Source organism: Parasteatoda tepidariorum, chromosome 8, assembly GCF_043381705.1.
Source record: "Parasteatoda tepidariorum isolate YZ-2023 chromosome 8, CAS_Ptep_4.0, whole genome shotgun sequence".
NCBI lineage: Eukaryota > Metazoa > Arthropoda > Arachnida > Araneae > Theridiidae > Parasteatoda > Parasteatoda tepidariorum.
Genome location: NC_092211.1, coordinates 24,022,602 through 24,043,307, shown reverse-complemented (window position 1 = coordinate 24,043,307; position 20,706 = coordinate 24,022,602). Strand labels below are relative to the sequence as shown.

At 29.4% G+C, this 20,706-nt stretch overlaps 1 protein-coding gene across 1 annotated transcript in view; it reads right to left on the bottom strand.

The window, feature by feature from the left end:
• Nucleotides 1–1,280: 1,280 nt before the first annotated feature.
• LOC107445848 (uncharacterized) overlaps nucleotides 1,281–20,706 on the bottom strand; it is a 52,811-nt gene continuing 33,385 nt past the window's right edge. Inside the window, exons 2-3 of the mRNA XM_016060337.3 lie at nucleotides 5,892–8,453; nucleotides 1,281–2,250 (exon numbers count right to left, since the gene is read on the bottom strand). Of these exons, the coding sequence (XP_015915823.2) occupies nucleotides 1,341–2,250; nucleotides 5,892–8,131 (3,150 nt within the window). The 5' untranslated portion in view covers nucleotides 8,132–8,453 and the 3' untranslated portion in view covers nucleotides 1,281–1,340. The remainder of the gene's footprint in view (nucleotides 2,251–5,891; nucleotides 8,454–20,706) is intronic.

The following is a 20,706-nucleotide window of genomic DNA, read 5'->3' as shown; positions in this document are numbered from 1 at the left end:
AATCCAAAAGTGAAATGCTCATTTTTGAAATAAAATTGTTGAGAAGAGTAGATTTTATTTTTTATCCTTGCTTTGTTTAGAGACTCCGTTGCTTTTCATGTTTACTGTATGTCGCATACAGCTGCTTTAAATATATATATATAATGCCTGTATTGGGTGTCCTATAATTTCTCATGCAGTATTTGTATCGCCACATAAAAAAAAAAGTCTAGTCTCTAATAATTTGTTTTATAAAATTTTAGGAAGTTTTATACAAAACTTATGTAGATGAATGCAAAACCTATAAAATGAAAAAAATTACCGGAATATCACTTGCCGCAGAAAAAAAAATGAAATGCAAAGAAGCGACAGAATAATGCCATTTTTTTTTTGAAATAGCACTCAAAATGATCGATTGTTGTTTGTATTGATTCAAGGCATGCTGCATGATAAGAAAATGTTGCCTTTATTTCAAAATGATAATAATAGCTAGTCTCGTTAGTAATAATTTTTAAAAGAGGGAAGACTGGCGTTGGTGTTTACTGATGAAGGAATCAAAATTTGTGATGAATTCTATAGAAAAAGAAGTTCTGGAAAATTCTTTTTCCCCTAATTCCGTAGCAACGACACGAGTATAATATTTATCTACATGATGGTCTTCCCTTGCATTCTTCCTATATCAATGAAATTATAAATCTATGAGCGAACTGGTGTTTTTTTTCCAGTTATAATAACACTATTAAAATGTGTTTCGATAAATCTAATAATAAATAATATAACAATAATCTAATAAAGCTAATAGGAAAAACAAAAATATAATTACGAAGTAAAGATGAGTTGAGAAAACTTATACGTAAAGAAATATATCAGTAGTACGCTTTCTGTACAAAAATTTAGTCACTCCTGCCAAATGAAATCTTTATTCGGAAATCTAAGCAACACCAAGTTAAATAGCTAGTTTTTAATTTAACTGAGACTATGATAGCTCAATGGGTAGAGAATTGGACTCGGTTTGGGGTTCGATCCTCGAATCCTCTCTAGTACATGCCATATAAATGCTCTTAAACTCTGTAAAATCAAAATTCCTTAAGCAGAACCTTGCGCCCAGCAATCTGAAGAAAATTTCCTTCACCTCCAGATCAATGTCTAAATTGAGGAAGTGAACATCACAAATTGTGATGGTATGTCTTTGGATCATCTATCTCCAATAGCCCATTGTGCAGCTCTAGTACAACGTAAATAAAGGACATACTTACCCTCCTTTAATAAAACTGTACAATTACCAACATAGAATCTTACAATTAGCATAACAATGAAGGTTTATTTTTTTTATTAAACAATAATAAAACATGTTCAAACTTTTAAATAAGGCGTTCATTATTAGAAGTCCAATACACAACTCCCTCAGAGCGATCCAAATAATTCGATCCCGTAACAGGAGGGGGATAGTCTCTTGGCAATGGCCTCTCATCAATAGCACCATGCTGGGAGCAGTCACCAGCTATATAATGCCTAGAGGATGGGTATATCCTGTTCATTCCCCTCAAAACATCTGTTGAAATGGGCCACATGGTATAATCAACGCAAGTGCAATGCCTGGGACCCTCACTATCTCGCGAGTCTGAATCCGGCTGCTCTAATGAATCATTCTCTGGAGTAGAGTCAGACACAGGAGGTTCATGTCGCATTTGAGTCATGCCCGGTGAAGCTCTTTTGCGACCCATCATGGACTCGTATCTCAAAGTTGAAGCAGCACCAAACGGTAATTTCTTTTGACCACCCAAAAAAGTACTGTTTCTGTTATGATGCCCAAATAGAGGTTTCGAGCCCTCCAGGTTCCTAGGCCCTAGCGTCCATGTAACACAGTGACAGTTACAGCTATTCGCACTTGAACGCGAACTTTCTGGGTGTCTGTTCAGGTAGGCAAAATGATCGTAAATCTGCTGTTGCCATGGGCTAGACGCGTCTTTAAGAGCTTCATGCTGATACATCCTCCTCCGGAAATGTTCTTTGAATTTTTTCTCTTGGAAAACGCGTCTGCATTTGATGGCAATGACGACAACGCATAGGCACAGAATGCTCAAGCCACAGCAAGTTCCAATCAGAAGAAAGGCAAGTTTTTCCATTGTAAATCCTGGCTCTATAGCGTTTTGGAACTCTGCTTCATCAGAACCTTCTTCACTACTTTGCCCCGTGTCTTTATTAAAGAGATTGGGGACTGTTGCTGTTGGATCTGGTACCGTTGCAAATCTCATTGTAAAGTCTCGCATTCTGAAATGTAATAAAAACAAAATAAGTCATACTAGTGAAAACTTTATGAGATTACCTGAAGAAAAAGCTGGGGTCAGCTACTGAAGTGAGAGTTTTTCAAAAATTACTTGTAAAAGCTTTTTAGAAATTTTTAAAATTTACAGTAGATTTCTGGATTTAGCTCATGACGTGTTTGGCATGCTTTCTATCATTGGCTATGACATGTCGCAGATGAATAGCAAAATTTATCGAGATACCGATTTAGATAACAATAGATATGCTCTTAAGACTATTGTATTTTTACATTTTTACCTAAAAATTAGCAACAGCAATGAATAAAAGCTCGCATGCTTAAAATAAATTATAATTTCAATTTGCTTTGTACTTAAGCCCAAAATTTAAACTTAATCCCTCCAACAGCTCAAAAGGTTTATATATTTTTTTCTTCATATATTGCAATAATTATACTGTGTATTAGTCAACAATACAAAATGAAATATTTTTACACACACAAAATAGATAGAATGTATTATCATTTAGTTATTAAATTCAGGTATGATGGTACGTTTTTAATTGGCTGATATTTAAAGTAACAGTATATTAAAAATGACCAGAAACTTTTCTTTTAATTAATTTTATGTGGGGGAAAAAGTAATACAGGTTAGTTGAACTATTCTATGATATATTATTCTCACTGATCTTAAATCACTTGTTTTTATTACATGTCTTTCTAATTGTAAGTCTTAATAACAAATATTTTTCAACGCGTATAATTTTAGTTATAATTAAATACGTATTTCTGCACTTAAATGATAAATCTATTAATTTTTTACCATTAAGTTAATTTCTAAAGCCAGTTGATTTCGGGATATTTTCATTCATTGAGGCTATTTATGAAATAAATCTGGATTTTATCCTAATAGTAATATATTTCACATTCGAGAACTTTAACAAGTGTTAACATTAGACAATAAACCAAAGACAAAAATTTCTAGTATCTTCGAAATAACCAAATCTTGGCAAATTCCATAAATTTTCATTATTCTTATTCATATATTTATACATCGTTAAAAAGTAATGGAAACTATAAATAAATCTTTCAAGAATTGTCAATTAGTGCAAGTAACAGCTTTTTTCTCTTGAAAATGAGCGTATAACTATAAGATTTCAATACTTTTGAAATTTAATTTAAATTTTTACGAAGATATTTTCATTTATAACAAGAACTGATAAATTTATATATTTTCAACAAAGTTTATCGGTATATTTCAAATAACTTCTATAAATATTACATTTGAATTTTATTTATTTTGTGCGTTAATTGCAAGTTTATTTCTTTTTATAAATGAGAGACAATCTATGGTTTCTAAAACCTTTCATAAGCTCGTACTGATAGGTAATATTTGTTTAAAACAAGATATTGTTTTAAAAATGATTTTACCTTGCTTAATTGTTTTACTAAATTTTTATATAAGTTTTCCTTGGCTTGAAAACCGTATACTTTTTTAGGTTTGAAGGTATGCGGTTTTATATAATACATAAATATGAAGGGTTTAGAGCAGGGGTTTCCAACTGCCGGCTCGGGGGCCGCATCCGGCCCGCGAAGACTTTTTTTTGTGGCCCGCGAACAAAATTATATTAGTTGTCATTTTTTGGCGGTTAATTTTCGTTAAACTACATGGTAAAAACTCCACTTTTCTCGTTAATAAAAACCTAATTTCTTCGTTTCTGTGAAATTTAACATACCAACGGTACAAAAAAAAATTTTTTTCTCAGGTTTTGCATCAAAGAAAATATTTATTCAAATGCAAAAATAATCGTGTATGTTGCTCTTTTTTATTTTATTTTTTTTGTATTTTGTGAATATAATTTAGCATGTGCGTATCAGAAATTTTCCGATTTAACTTTTTGAAACCACTCATTTTGGACGAAAATATTTACACACACATTTTAAAATTTTTAATTTAAAATATAAATATCTATTCTCTGGTAGTTGCAGCAGACAAACCTCAATTTTCTCATTGAATATTTTGTGTGCTACTATGTAAATTTTATTACCAACCTTACTAAAGTTTTATATCTTAACAATTAGATAACTGTTGCACATTAATTGTTTAATACACGTGTGCGCATTAAAGTTATTGTAGCCCGAAATTTTATTATTTATTTGATATTTTTAAAAATATTATTAATAACAATTAAATATTTTTTAAAAATCTACTTCTTATTTTAATTTGAAATTCAATACTTTTGTTTTGTACAACTTGGTAAAAATCTGCCATTAATATTTAATGTTCCGTCAAACATAAAAGAGTCCTACATAAAATTGAGATAAAGTTGCGGTCCGCCATTTGATTTGTGTTTTTAATTGTGGCCCCAGGCCTCATGTAAGTTGGAAACCCCTGGTTTAGAGCTATATGGCGATAAGCACAGTTTTTCCAAATACGAAATTTTTACTCCAAGCAAATTCTTAATATAGTTTCCTAATGGGTACTTTTCAATTTTCCAAAACTCCCCCTAGAAAATAGCAAAATACATAGAAACATCTTATTGTTTATTTAGAAATCGTGGTATTTTGTTTTTCATCAAAAGTGCTTCTAAAAAACGTTTACCCAAACAGCTTCAAAATGTCACTTATCATTAGGACAGGCCCACGTCCTTTTTATTAGTTTATTTAAGATAAATAATTTTAGATTTAATATCATATAAGCATGTTTATAATTTCCTAACTTCGTTTGCGTTCGAGTATGGACCATTACAGCTCAGGGGATAGAGCATTCGCCTTCCAATGAGGTGAACTGGGTTCGAATCCCACCCATAGCTGGTCTATACGAATTTCGCCCCCGGCTCACACTGAACACAGTGCTGACGTAAAATATTCTCAATGCTAGACGGATCATGGGTTAAAGTCCTCTTGCCGCCAGGCTGACAGCGGAAGGTTTTCGTCGTTTACCTCTCCATGCAACGCAAATGCGGGTTAGTGACATCAAATAGTCTCGAAGATAAATTTTTCCCAAATACTTGATCCAGGAGTTCCCTTGTCTCCTGGATTGGGTCCAAATTACAAGGCTACGGAGTTGAACATTGGTAGTTGAAAACCCGAAATTGGGTCGACTGTTCAATGACGGTTATAAGATAAAATGTTTGATATTAAGCCTTGATGGCTCAGAGGATAGAGCGTTTCCCTTCCAATGAGGTAAACCAGGTTCGAATCCCAGCGATGGCTGGTCGATAGGAATTCCGCACTCGTCTCAGTGTTGACGACTCAGTGCTGACGTAAAATATCCTCAGTGGTAGGTGGATCATGGGTTAGAGTCCCCTTACAGCCAGGCTAACCATGGAGTGGTTTCCCTCTCCATGTAGCATAAATACGGGTTTGTGCCCTCAGACAATCCTTTACTAAGATAAATGTCTCCCAATAATTGATTCAGGAGTGTCTTTGTCTCCCGGATTGAATTCGAAATTACAAGACTACGGAGTTCAACATTAGTAGTCATAAACTCAGAATTGAATCGGCTGTTCAACGATGATAATAAAATTAAGCAAAATGTTTGTGTATCTCGGAATTGGATTGGCTGCTGAACATCGGTTATAAAATATAAAGTTATAGAAAGGTTTGAGTAGGAAAATTGTTTTGATTAAATCATTTGAGATTATCTCACCTATTTGGATAGAATGTACTCAGAACTCTAACACGAGCAGTAGTTGTTCGTAAAGACTCAAACCTTGTTGGCGTTGTATCTGGCACTCCAGTCACTGGCATCACGGTCTCAGTACGAATTGCAAAGAAGGGGGCTCGGCGAGTCACCCCATAGCCCCCTAACACAGGCTGTCTTCTAAATATATCCGAATATCTAAAAATACCACCATGCTTGTAATCTGGAGATCCAGTGTGATTTGTAGAACTTTTTGTTCGATTGGATTTCATAAAATACTCATAGAAAGTTTTTGGATCCATTTTAGGGTGAGCAGTATTGTCGGTGTTATTTGAGTTCGTCATTTTTGCTTCCCGAATAGTGTCTGCATTTTCCAAATCTGTAACCGATTCAGTGTTACTATAAGTGACAGGTTTTGTTGTTGCGGGAGTTGTGATAATTACATGTTTGGTTTCGGTATCTAAAACTGCAGAAGAGTTTAAATTTAGAGGTTCCTGTTTTGGCTTATCAGAAGAACGTTCCGTGTCCTGTATAACACCGTTTGAATTTTGTGGATTGAAACTATTCAGCCACCAATCGTTCGTAAATGTTTCGTTGAACTGATGCAAATGCAAATTTGAATTTATCATTGAATTTGGAATTTTTCGGCTTAATATAGAAGGAATTTTATTCAAGTTTGTTGAAGTTGCATTTTGCTTCTCATTAATGATTGGAATTGCTGTCATTTTATCCAGTTCATAAGTAATAGACGCATTAGGGTTTATAATCGGATGTTTAAGTTGGTTTTTTGTTTCATTATCCAGTTCTGTATTTAAAGTTTTAATATTAGTTTCATTACTTACTTTATTTTCAGTTTCTGCATAAATCTTAGAATTCCCATCTCCGCGAGCTAAGCCAAGCTTTTGCAAATTTTTAGCTAGTTCAGTTGTCTTTAATTTTGGTTTTAATAATTCATAAATAGTAATATTTCTCGGATTGAATGAAAATTTATTAAAACGATATTCATTATAAAATTGAGAAATATTGTAAAAATTTGGAAATGGCGTCGTTGTTCTAGAAACTTCACTACTACTAAGCGGATCTTGAACATGTGAAGAACCTCTCTCCATTGCTGACATTTGATAAGTGTAATTGAAAAGCTTGTCCTGATTATCTATTTTCCTGTTTTGTCTAGTTTGTTTATCTTGATTATCGACATTTTTATATTGACTTGTTAGTTTTTCCTGATTTTCAATATTTTTATATTGACCTGTTAACTTTTCCTGAATATCTATATTCTTAATTTGCTCTGTTAGGTTTTCCTGATTATCAATATTTTTATTTTGATCTGTTAGTTTTTCCTGATTATTTATATTCCTAGTTTGATCTGTTATATTTTGCACAGCTGTGCCATACTCTTTTAAGCTTATGGAATCTTCCCTGGAATTTATGGTACCTATATCGAAACTTTTCCCTTTTCTTTTTATGCTTTTATAAGGGTTATTTATCACAGTCTGACTTGTCAGGTTTTTTATAAATGGAAATCGATCCACGTGAGTTAGATTGAGGTTTTTAAAACTTGAAAAACTGTTGGCACTTTTGTATTCTATCAACGGATTACTATATCGCTTTCCAAGGTTTGGTTTCCTTTTTGTACTTTTGAGAAGGATATAAGGATTGGTGGCGGTTTCCAGATGCAGAGCTCCTTCTCTTTGGCGAGAAATAACCTTTTTATTATTCAAAGGATGATTTCTAAAGTTCTCTGTACTAAGGAAACTTTTTGGAGTTGTTCTGCGATTGGGATTTCTTTTTCTCGGTCTGAGTCTTTTTTTATCATTTTTTCTACTACGCACATTTTTATTTTCAGTTCTAAAAGGCCTCTCCTGCCTATACATTGGAGAATCCAAATGTTCTCTGGATTCGACACTAGATTGAGAATCGTATTCATGTGCGCTGAGTATTAGAAACAATTTGGGTGCAAAAATAGGCTTGGTGGTTGTTGCTTTAAAGTTTTTAAAGGATCCTTGTCTTGAAGAAAGGCTGATTGATGAATCTTCAAATGAGCTCCTGCGTGTATAACTATCTAAGGCTCTTGGTGGGCCTGGAAATTTATGAAACTGGGGTTTGGAAGATGATGATGAGGAGTTTGAGGCTAAAAGAGCCCCAAATATAGTAAATAGGATGAGTCCCACTTTTAAGGGACTCACCATTTTCATTATGAGTTTGCCGCATTTGTAGAGTTGCATTGACTTCTCAGATCCATGCATTCATCCTCATGTTAAATTTGAAGTGTTGAATTGATTTCTTGAACTCATTACATAAGTGCTCAAATTTTCATTTAGAGGATTTATAATTATAAGTTTAATGTAGTTTTTGAATTACATTTTCTTAAAATTGATCGAAAATGTTTTATTTTGTAACGAAAACATTCTGATATGAAATTCAGGAATTAACACTTTGCTTTTTAAGCATTATCTGTTTTTATAAGGAGCCGGAACTGAACAGAACAGTGCACTGTAATTTTGTTTTCATGTTTTGCGTTTTCATTCATCCAATGCTTAATCTTTACCTTATCCCAGAGTTCCAGACCTGTAAAAGACAAGGATAATAAAATCAGTATTTTTTTTAAGGTATATATTTTTATTTAAAGTATAAATATATATATTTTTCACATCACATCAATATCTATATCAAATCACATCAATATCTATACAGATCATATATGTTTAAAAGCACCAAGCATATTTCGGCAGTAAAATTTTTAAAAAAAGTACCGTGTTACCTGAAGTGTTTACAAAATTAAATTATGTTGCATCACAAATATTTGCACTCCCAGTCAATGTACAAAACAAAGTGTGAAAAATGCAAAAAAATTTACCGAAGTATTAAAAAGTATTTTTTTTAAGTATTTTTATTTAAAGTATAAATATATATATTTTTTTCTTTTTCGAAAAAATCACATCAATATCTATACAGATCATATATGTTTAAAAGCACCAAGCATACTTCAGCAGTAAAATTTTTTAAAAAAAGTACCGTGTTACCTGAAGTGTTTACAAAATTAAATTATGTAGCATCACAAATATTTGCACTCCCAGTCAATGTACAAAACAAAGTGTGAAAAAAGCAAAAAAATTTACAGAAGTATTAAAAAGTATTTTTTTTAAAGTATATATTTTTATTTAAAGTATATATATATATTTTTTTTTCTTTGCAAAAATCACATCAATATCTACACAGATCATATATGTTTAAAAGCACCAAGCATATTTCGGCAGTAAAATTTTTTAAAAAAAGTATCGTGTTACCTAAAGTACTTACAAAATTAAATTATGTAGCATCACAAATATTTGTACTCCCAATCAATGTACAAAACAAAGTGTGAAAAATTCAAAAAAAAATTACAAGATTGATTCATACATAGGTACACTTAGTGACTAACTTTTTGAAATTACGTTTTTCTAAATTTAGGTTTATTTAGAAATAAATTATTTTATTTTTAAAGTTGATCAAATTTAACAAAGAAAGAAATATATTTTTGAACTTGGTGTTTTAAGTAATATCAAATGGTGACATAGGTTTTTAGTTATATTTCAAAGTTTAAAACAATTTTGTTTTATAAAAATGTTTTAAATATGTTTAAATGTTTAAAATATAACTATTTTTTATGACTAAGAAGTTATCCTTCCTGTTCGCTCTGTTCACCAATTCCCAGTTTGTTTCGCTTTCATAATCGTTTTTTCTTTTAAAGTCGATATTTCTCATAAAAGCAAGCATTATTTTGTTAATAAAATGTATAACTATTTTAATTTTATGTAAGCACAATGTGTTAAAATGTAAACCGTAACAAAACAAATTACTTGGTTATGAAAAATAAAGGACTGTATTTGAAAAAATTGTATGACATAGTAAGGAGAATGAAACAAGTAGTTTTACTCATTAACCATTGCGCCTTTATAACAATTCAAATAAGAAATAGTTTCAATCTAGCTTAAACTCTTAGGGAACTTAAGTTTTTTTAGTATTTTTAAGAATTTTAATATGAATGTTAAGATGTTATATCTGAAAAATCTAAGTTCTCTCTTATATACGTCCCTTATTACTTTCATTATAAAATCAAGTGCACGCATGCATAATAAAGGTCTCGAGTGAGATAAAAAAAATTTTCTACAATAATGGATACATATTTAGTACTTAATCAAGTACTTATCAAGTAAAGAGGAAAGAAAAACACTCAAAATAGCAATAACCTTCGAACAAATTGAATTGAAAAAAAATTTCGTGTCAAGTTCTTAAAAATGTCTCTTTTAGTGCTTCAACTCTTCGGTGACTTTTGAGTTAAAAGAAAAACTCCTAGCTTAACAATTATTGAATTAATTAATGAATTTTGACACTTTTGTATTCTTTAAAGGTGATTTTGTATTGCTTTAATATTCTTCAACTTTATTATTATTGACTATTTTCAAATCTATATATATATTTCTCTTACACGGCGACAAAAAATAGCCTCATTACAACTCCTCGAACGGCAATGCTAGAAAATCGATCAATGATTGCCGCAAAAATGTCACATGCCAAATCTAGCTAAAATTGCTCAACATATAGCGCTTTTAAAAACGGAAACTGAAATAACCAGAGAGAGCATAAGCTATGCAGAAGTGAGTAGTCTTTGTCGATAGATCTCTATTTTAGTATTTTGTCGAAAGCGCTTTTTTCACGAATTTATATATTACGAATTTATTTGACGATTTTTGATTTATATTACAAATTTATTTGTTTTACTAGAATTTATTTGTTCATGCAGGTTTTTCCATTGCAATTCACTTATTTCAATTTTTACTAGACTTAATTATAACCAAAATTTTAACCTTTTTAAAGAGATATCAGTTTTAGAAATTTTATCTCTCGATTTTATACTATAGCACATTTCTAATAGGTTTAGCGAATTACATGTCATTTATTTGAATTCAAATTTATTTCCATGACTTAGTATTTACTAAAAAGATGTAATTTTTTTTAAAAAAAAAGTTGTTATATGAATTTGAATGATTGTTTAGAATTCTTAGAATTTTGTGCATTTGCAATGTACCTAAGTTAATAGCGAGCGTAGCGAGCGGTTTGTGAAGCAAACCATATAAGATTGCGTAGCAATTTTCGGGGGTTGGCGAGCGTTACCGAGCTGGGGGCGCAGCCCACTAGTTAAATTTTAAAATCAGTAAGGAAAAAAAAACTTGAGAGACAAAATTGATTTTATAAAGTTTAGTTACAATAGAAGTCTTATAAAAGCATTATTGAATGCATTTTTTTTAATATAAGATGCCTTTTTCGTCAGAAATGTTTGATATTTGTTTTGAGGCATTTTTTAGACGGGAAGAAAGATTTTCAATTGAACTGGTCAACTACAAATGCATAAAATCGTATGAAATTTAGTTCGTAATAGTCTGAGATTCAAGGTATTTATATTTTTCTTATAGTATCAAGTTCACTTGACAATAGCTGAAAGTTAATTATTCCTGATGCACTACAAAGCATGCTTAATTTCCGTAGAAATGACACAAAAGTACTTCAAGCTGTCAGTCATCAAATACATAACAAAACATAATTTTCATGATTCACATATTAGTAAAAACCAAATGGAGCATGTTGACTTTTGTTTTAATCATATGAAATGGTCAGTTGACCTGGTATGTTTATACTTGACCGCCAACACGTGACGACGTCTCAATGTGAAGCAGTTGGATACTAAAAACGTTATGACTTATAATTGTGATCCAGTTTTTGCTTTATATCGCATGACACAACAACGCATACTTACTTTTTTTTAATGAATTAAAATGTTTGTAAGTCTCTTTAGCGAACATATATTTTTGTGACGTTAATCTTTTAGTATATTTATTAAATGATTAAACTAAATAAAAAATTCCAAAGGAGTGTTTTTTTTCAATTAAAAATATTTAAAGATAGTTCCAGATCTCCTTCAAACATTGTTTCGAGTATTGAAGAAAAATTACTGGCAAAATTTAATTACTTTTAATAATGACATTTCTACTGAAGAAAAAATAAACTATAATCCTTTTTCATAAAACCGAAATATGTGATATTTAAAGATATTTAAACCTTTCATTTGGAAATTTTTCCATTTGCATGAGAACAACTTAACAGAAATTCTTTATTCCAACTTTTACTTCTTATTGTCAGAAATTTAGTGAAAACAAAACAATACTGGGATGCAAATTTAACCGAAATATACCAAACAATAAGGTATTGTAATGAATTAAGCCACATTAAAGAAACAGTTATTTTTTAATAAAAACACATTTATTTTACAACCACACATATACTAAACAAATTGTAATGAAATTATAAGTAAGGGGTTAGTATTAACCTTTCAAATTATATGGAAACACTCGTAACGGGTTAGTATTAACCTTTCAAATTATATGGAAAAACTAGTAACGGATTAGTATTAACCTTTCAAATTATATGGAAAAACTCGTAACGGGTTAGTATTAACCTTTCAAATTATATTGAAAAACTCGTAACGGGTTAGCATGAACCTTAAATTCAAAAACAAAAAACTCTACTCATCAAAAATCAACAACTCTCTGATGTTCCATAAATTGTCTCTTTTATCTTTAATTTATCTTGTTATATGTATTTTTTATTTATGCTTTTTGTTAGCCAGATATTTTCAAGACTTTATAGTATCATGAGAATTTGCCAAAATTTTATCACATTTTATAAAAGCAAAATTTATTGCTAATTTTACCAAAATCATTACCAAAGCGTTCTGTAAAAATTACCGAGCAATTTTTGGCGTTCCCACAGAGCCAGAAACACAGCAAATTTTACTATATTTCTGTACTTTGACCACACATTTTTCTCATTATGTGTATTTAAAATTTACATAGAAATATGCATTAAGATTGATGATAGGATTGAGAAATTAATGATCTTACTGTGTACAAACTAGCAAATTTTTAAGATAATCGACTTAAAAGATATTTAAATTATTTTTATTATAAAACTAAGAAAATTTTTCTTGTTAAGTAGAAATAAATTATGCAAACTGAAATTTTTGTAATATTAGATATTTTTACCTTCAGCTTACATAAATTTTACACGTTTGGTAATAAACTTTCTTAAATTTTCTCAATAAATTTTCTATAATACTGTGAAGAATTATTGTGGAGAAATTCAAAGCATTGATCATTTAATTTTATACTGTCCACGCTTCCGAACGCTCCGCGGAGAACATTTTAAAAATTTCAATCAAATTCAATGTTTTGCTAATTCGACCTGCAGGGGTATTATTAAATGTATCATAAAAAAGACACTTGAAGATATTTTGGGTAGTGACACTTAAGGATTCGGAACCCCGCACTCCAAATTGGGTGTCTCAAGCTTTTTTATGTACGTTTATTGTTAATTTGATTGGTTTTATACCTGTGTGACTTGGTTTTGAGTCAGGTTTTTAACTGTTAGTTTTTTATATCCCAATTTGTTCTTAATGTAATATTTCACTTTTACTTATTCCTTTTATATGATCGGTTNCAATATTAGATATTTTTACCTACTTCAGCTTACATAAATTTTACACGTTTGGTAATAAGCTTTCTTAAATTTTCTCAATAAATTTTCTATAATACTGTGAAGAAAAAACCAATAAAATGTCCAACTGGCTTCGTTTTGATTCATTTGAGTTAGAGCTCCTGAATTAGACCCTAGTATAGTAGCCTTAATTTGAGTCAGCACAAAACTACGTAGGAAAGTTGACCTGGTAATAATTAAATAGCAGTAAAAGATTCACATAGTTACAATATAGTATGTATAAAAATAGAAAGTACTGTCAAAACAGAGTACATACTATTTTTACTGTACCTTTATGACTTCGAGTTTGTATTCATGCGAATCTGTTTAAAAGCATACATTGAAGTCATTACCTTATTTTTATAGATAGCTATTTCAGAAGTCTAAATTTATATTTCTAATATTAACATCTTAAATATACTAATATACTGGGAGTTATTTTATTATTGTAAGTTTCTTTAATACTGTAAGTAAAAATGAAAAAGAGTTTTTTACATGAAACCATTATTACCTAAATTATTTGCAATAAAGACATGGGTTCGGTGTTGTTCAACTTTAAGTAAAATTATGCCTAGGGAACAATACCTCACATGTCTAGATAGCAATGTTAAGTTTCTGCATTTTTTGACTTCTCCCTCCTTCTGGTTTAAACTTCACGCGAGATGTCTTGCAACTGTTTACTACTTTTAAGAAGAGATAATTTTACAGTTCACCTCTTATCAAAGCTTTATATTATTGAAGTTTATTTTTAATTTTGAATGTTGGATTAACCAATAATCTTACTGCAATGTCCTTTGCATATGGCGAAGTCCTAATTTAAATTAGCAATTTTTTTTCTCGTGTTGCGTTGGTTGCTTACATAAAACTGTAAGTTTACACTCATCAGTTGAATTTGAATATCGCATTGGTGATTAATATCGAATAGCAGGTTTACGTTCATCTTTGAAGCTTAGCATGCGCAACGAACAATAAAAATAATCAGATACTTAACTGGTCGTTTGAGTTCAGATATTTTCCTACAATGCTGAAGTAAACTTGAATTTGTTTTCTCAATTTTATAAAAATAATGAGCTGTCTGCCAAAAAGAATATCAAACTGATAAAAAAGACAAACTATAACTGATATAATGAACGTCACCTTTAATATAGTCATTGAAGGGTAAAACTTAGGTATGGTAATCAAATTTTTCGCTTCGTTGGCGTATCGATATTTCGCCAAAAATACTGGATGAGTTAATTTGTGCGCCTTTGGCTGTAATCTGTGTCTTCAGAATTAATCTTTAGGGAGATATTAGCTAGGCATTTTGAGGATGTTTTCCGTAAAATTTGCTTTGAGAATATTTTCTGAAATGTAACCTTTGCTTAAGTGAATAAGTAAAGCGTAAAGTTGAGAAATTATAAATAAAACATGACGCATATTGGTGGTAATTAAATAAATATGAGCTTTACTTATATAGTGTTGTCAAGTTTTCTTTTTTATTGTTCAAGATGGCTGGAAAGAAGATATAGGAGTTATGGATAGATGATATGTTTAATAACCCTTTTTTTTTATATCTCCAATGAATATGCTTCGTTTTGGATAATTTAGTTTGAAAATAAATAACCATGGACAATAATAAAAGGAGTCATACTACCCTATTTTTTTTAAGTAAAGCATATAGCTTGGATAATTTACATGCACGGTTATTTTATAGGTAATAATTTTTTAAACAATTGAAAACATTTTCCTCTAATTAAAAAAATGTTAAAAATTTTGCTAGTTTAACACTGCTTATATTTAAACATTTACAAAAATTAATGATTACAAAGAGCACAAATTAATATTTTCTATAGTTTGGCATATACAAAAAAAAGTATCAGTTATACGTAATGCAAAAATTTCATGTGCGGTGTGAAAATATAATAACTTGAAGATTAACTTATTCAGTGCACGGTTAAGTATTAATCATACTAATTGTAAAAATGATATTTTAGTTTCAATTTCAAAATATAAAAAGATTTGGTATTCAAGAAATAAATAAAATAAAAATATTAGGCCTTGCATAATTGAACAATATAGCACACGTCAAAGTAGGCCATCACAAAAAACATTCAGGTTGATGGCAGGATTCAAAATTATCACTATAAGTACATTTAATAAAATATACATTTTATAAAAATATTCATTTAATAAAAACATGCATTTATTTATAGTTTTAAAGCTAGGTAGATGTCATCTTATATAGAAATGAAGAAAAAACTAATCAACCAAAAGCAAAATTAACCAGCGTTTTCCATGTAAAATAGTGGTTACCAAATTGAAGATTTTAAGTGTTATCTCAAAATATACTGACTTACGAATATCAGCTTTGAGGTTCCGAAAATTTTGCAGTAAAAATAGATTTTAATGTAAAAAATAGTACCATCCTGAGTGTTGGTATTTACCGTAGTCTCATCCGGAAATTTTTTAGTGTAACTGTACTGCGTTAACTTAAATTAAGAATCATCTAATTTTGAGTTACTTTATTTGAGCTCTTTAGAACAATTAAATATTTAAATCTTATTCAAGACTATTGCATGAATTTTTTAATCGTAATTTTTATACTTAAATTTTTTTTAAAAATTAGAAAATTGTTTATGAAATTTACGAAAATAATCTAAAGAAAGAGCACAAATAAATGTAGAAAATTTTGTGTGAACACTTACTGTATTTAAGATAATAAATAATAAAACTGAGTTATAAAGTTATAATGCTAGCTAATGAAGACTAATATTTATCAGTTTTAATGATATTTAATTTGTGACTTATGAGTTATATTTACTTAAAATATTTTCGTATTAATGGCATCTAAAAAATATTAATATCTTTAAGATAATTTACAACACCAATCATATGACAGTCTAAATTTAGAATCAAATAATTCTAAAGTATATTTCCGTATTAGAATACTATTCACAATGGTAATGAAAAAATAAATAGGATTTTGTCAAAGGACTGTGATAATATAAAGATTTATTACATATTCCTTTAGATATTGTTATAAGGATATCTGAATCATAAATTACAATAGAATATAAAAGAATAATTAATAATATGATCTCAACAGCTGCACGCATAAGTGCCAGTTCGTAACTAACAGTGTATTAAACTTTTTCAAAAGTGACTATCAGTGACTTTTTCAATAACCATTGTATAATTCGAATTAAATAATTGGACAAAGCCAAATTGATTACCGAAAAAGAATCAATTGAGTAATGTAGAACGATGGCTGATTACCATATCTTCGCGCTTACCTGTTATTGTTCTTAAAAAACAAGCTTTTCATTTTTTGGCTACACTTCCTCTGCAATATAAGGATCAGAATCAGAACAAAATGAACCCCTATTTCCTGGATTAAAAATTATAAAACGAGATTATAATAAGTTGCTTTTTATTTTATTTGCAGCTCTATTCTACAACTACAGCTCTATTGTGGAATTTTTCGCGCTGTCCTAATTTCTGAAAAAGAACATCTAACGGATGTTCGGGTCGGACACTTAATAACCTTTATTAGGGCCCCTTCTTTTATTGACCAAACCTTTTAGGTGATTTTTGTTTGGGGCGAAAGGTTGCGAACACGGCGGATCAGTTTATTTACTACATTTTTTTTTATAAAAAAAAAGATCATCGAAATAAAATAAATAAAAAACTGATAATAGCCGGGAATTAGGTGAGTTTTGTAATTGTGTTTCGTTTTTGCAGTTGGACTGTTTAAAAGCCGTTGAGGATTTTGTTTGGTTTTATCAAAGCCGGATATTTTAAAATTCATATTGAGAAAATGTCGATTTTAGTTTCTTTATGATGCATAATAATAAAGGGTATCATATTTTTTGGAAATAATAAGCAGGATATCAAGTATTTCCTCTACCTCTATATTTTCTTTATTTGTATATTCATAAATTCTGTCCGTGGATTTTTAACGGAAAAATTTTACTGTTCCTTGATTCGTTAAATTTTTTTAATAAATTAATGAAACCCATAGCAAAGGAATTGGTTCAAAACTTTTTACTGAATCAGCAAAAAATTCAGGGTTTTAAATGCATTTGAAATAAAATCTTTAATCCCTCATTATTTTTCTGGTTACTTTAGAATTTGTATCAGTAATCTCATTTTTGAGTAATTAGTAATTTAATGATTATAAGAATTTTTTTTGTATGTTTGAAGGTCTTATCAATTCAACAATATTACTCTGGATATCGGAATTAAGCAATGGAATTTAATTTTTTTTGAAACTAAGCGCCTTATCAGATTGAATCAGAATTTTCAGATAATTAAAACTTTATTTTACGTATAATTTATCAGAAGCCATGAGAATTTGTTTGAAAAGATGCATTTTTAAACAATAATTTAAAATATTGTATTAACACCAGCTTAGTCATTTTTATTTTTTTTCATCACTTTTTAATAAGTTACACCAGTGAATAATTTTTTTTTACGATTTATACAAATACTTCATTTTGCCTAAATCTGGTATGAGAATTTCAAATCTGATATTAGTTCTACCTCAAAAGCTAAAGATTTGTTTAAAAAATAACATTTTCAGTTTACTCTGTCTCTTGTTCAAAAATGCAGAGAAACAGTTCATTATCGGGAAGCGCCCATGGTGGCGTATGACAACATTTTCTGGCATGCATTGCTATGGAATTTTAATCCTAATGATGTGTTCTAACACCCCTAAAAGTTTGTCACAATATACATGAGACACTCTGTAACATATAACTTTTCTAAAACTGTACATTTCGACAAAAAATAGACTAAAAATTATTAATTTAAAAAAAAAACAGTAGCTTGGAGAGAGAAACCGATTGCAGATTTAAAATCAGCGATACGAAAGTATTTAATATCTGTTACAGAAATGTCATGCAACACAAGACAACAAAAAACAAATTGATTTCCTGAGTTATCTTTATTATCAATATTTTTTTCATTTTTTCAAAATATCACCTTTTTATTGCCTAATTCTATCTATTTTAGTAAATTAATAAATTATTGATAAATAAAAAAATAATAGAGAATTCATTAATTAGTTTTTTTCAAATGTTTCAATGAATTAATTTTAAAAATTAAACAGTGAAGTCTCTATTTTAATATATTATCCTTTTTAAATATCTACGTCATTCCATTTTTTTGAAAATCAAAAACTAAAACTTTAAGAAAACTTAAAGACTAAAACGTTTTTTTATACTAAACTAAAGCAAAATAAATTAGAGATATTTCAAAATGTGTGCAATTATCTTGGATAGGTTTTGAGTATAAAGATAAACAAAAATAAATAATCCCCATATTTTGCTGCTAGCTTTACCAAAATCTTTACCAAAGCGCATTCTGGTAGTTTGGACCATGGTTTTTTTCTCTGTGTTGAAAGAAAACGAATAGCAACTTTGTCCAAGTAATGAAAAAAATTCATCATTTNCGATACGAAAGTATTTAATATCTGTTACAGAAATGTCATGCAACACAAGACAACAAAAAACAAATTGATTTCCTGAGTTATCTTTATTATCAATATTTTTTTCATTTTTTCAAAATATCACCTTTTTATTGCCTAATTCTATCTATTTTAGTAAATTAATAAATTATTGATAAATAAAAAAATAATAGAGAATTCATTAATTAGTTTTTTTCAAATGTTTCAATGAATTAATTTTAAAAATTAAACAGTGAAGTCTCTATTTTAATATATTATCCTTTTTAAATATCTACGTCATTCCATTTTTTTGAAAATCAAAAACTAAAACTTTAAGAAAACTTAAAGACTAAAACGTTTTTTTATACTAAACTAAAGCAAAATAAATTAAAGATATTTCAAAATGTGTGCAATTATCTTGGATAGGTTTTGAGTATAAAGATAAACAAAAATAAATAATCCCCATATTTTGTTGTTAGCTTTACCAAAATCTTTACCAAAGTGCATTCTGGTAGTTTGGACCATGCTTTTTTTCGCTGTGTTGAAAGAAAGCGAATAGCAACTTTGTCCAAGTAATGAAAAAAATTCATCGTTTTTAAGGTTTTCGAGTTCCGACCTCACTTAGGAGGTGCGTTTTCTCACCATTTTGTATTTAGAATAAAATTAAAATAGGATTTTCGAATTCTGTACGCTGTTAAGAGGCTCACCATCTCGAATTTTAGACTAGGATTTTAGACTAAAATTCGAATAGGGTTTTCGAATTTTGTATGCTCTTAAGAGGCCCATTTCCTCACCATCTTGGATTTAGTCTAGGATTTCAGACTAAAATTTTCATTGCGTTTTATCGGTGGTTTTTATTTTGTATTTTTATTTTTTATTTTCGTATTTAACAAATTTTTGACAATAGAGTGTTATTCGATTGGAAATAAAGGGATTACTTAATTTGAATAAGAGAAGTAAGACTTTATAATTTTTTGAAAATTATATGGATTTTTTTTAAAATATAAAGCAATAAAACTATGCGATTTGTGGTTTAGAGTCAGTAAATTGAAACTATACATTTGTCTGCTCTTAGATTTTTTGAAATTTAATTTCATAATATTACTTCAGTTCAGATTATGAAAACCGATTCGTATGACAAAAATGCTTTAGCGTTAAGAGTGCGAAACTAAAGATATTTATTAAAAATCCAAAAGTATGATAGTAAAATGTCTTCCAAAAAAAGCTGTCTGCAGAATTGTATTGGCATAATTTTTTGAAGAAAAAAAATCAATAGAGAATCTAAAATATTGGACGCATTTAATCTTAAATTGTAAATGAATAAATGTCATGCATTTGCATTTTTTGAAAGACACTACGGAATATAATATATCCATCATCAGTTAATACAGTGAAAGCATATTTTGAATTTTCTCTCCCGTGACCAACCCTTCGACAGTTGAGTTCGGTAAAGAAGAAATATGCCCCCACAAGCAATTTCACCTAAATATTAAAATTCTATTATAAAACGCCTTAGAAAACATTATTACTTTGATTTTCAATGCCCTTTCAGTAATTGATTTCTCTGTATTTCTACTTTTTGATTTTTCTTATTCAATATCGTTCCATTCACCATATTTGTCCTATATTATTTGCCACATTACAAAGGAGGCACTTTCAGTGTAGTGGTCGAAACGAAAGTCCACGGAGTTTTTTTCAAGAGTTGTAAAGTTCACCTTCCGTTTCAAAAGTTTGAAGGGCAATTTGGCAACACAGATTCACTCGGTTGGAAATAAAAGCTAAGATTTTTTCTGTTGCCAAAAAGATGAAAGAAAATCTCTCTTTTGC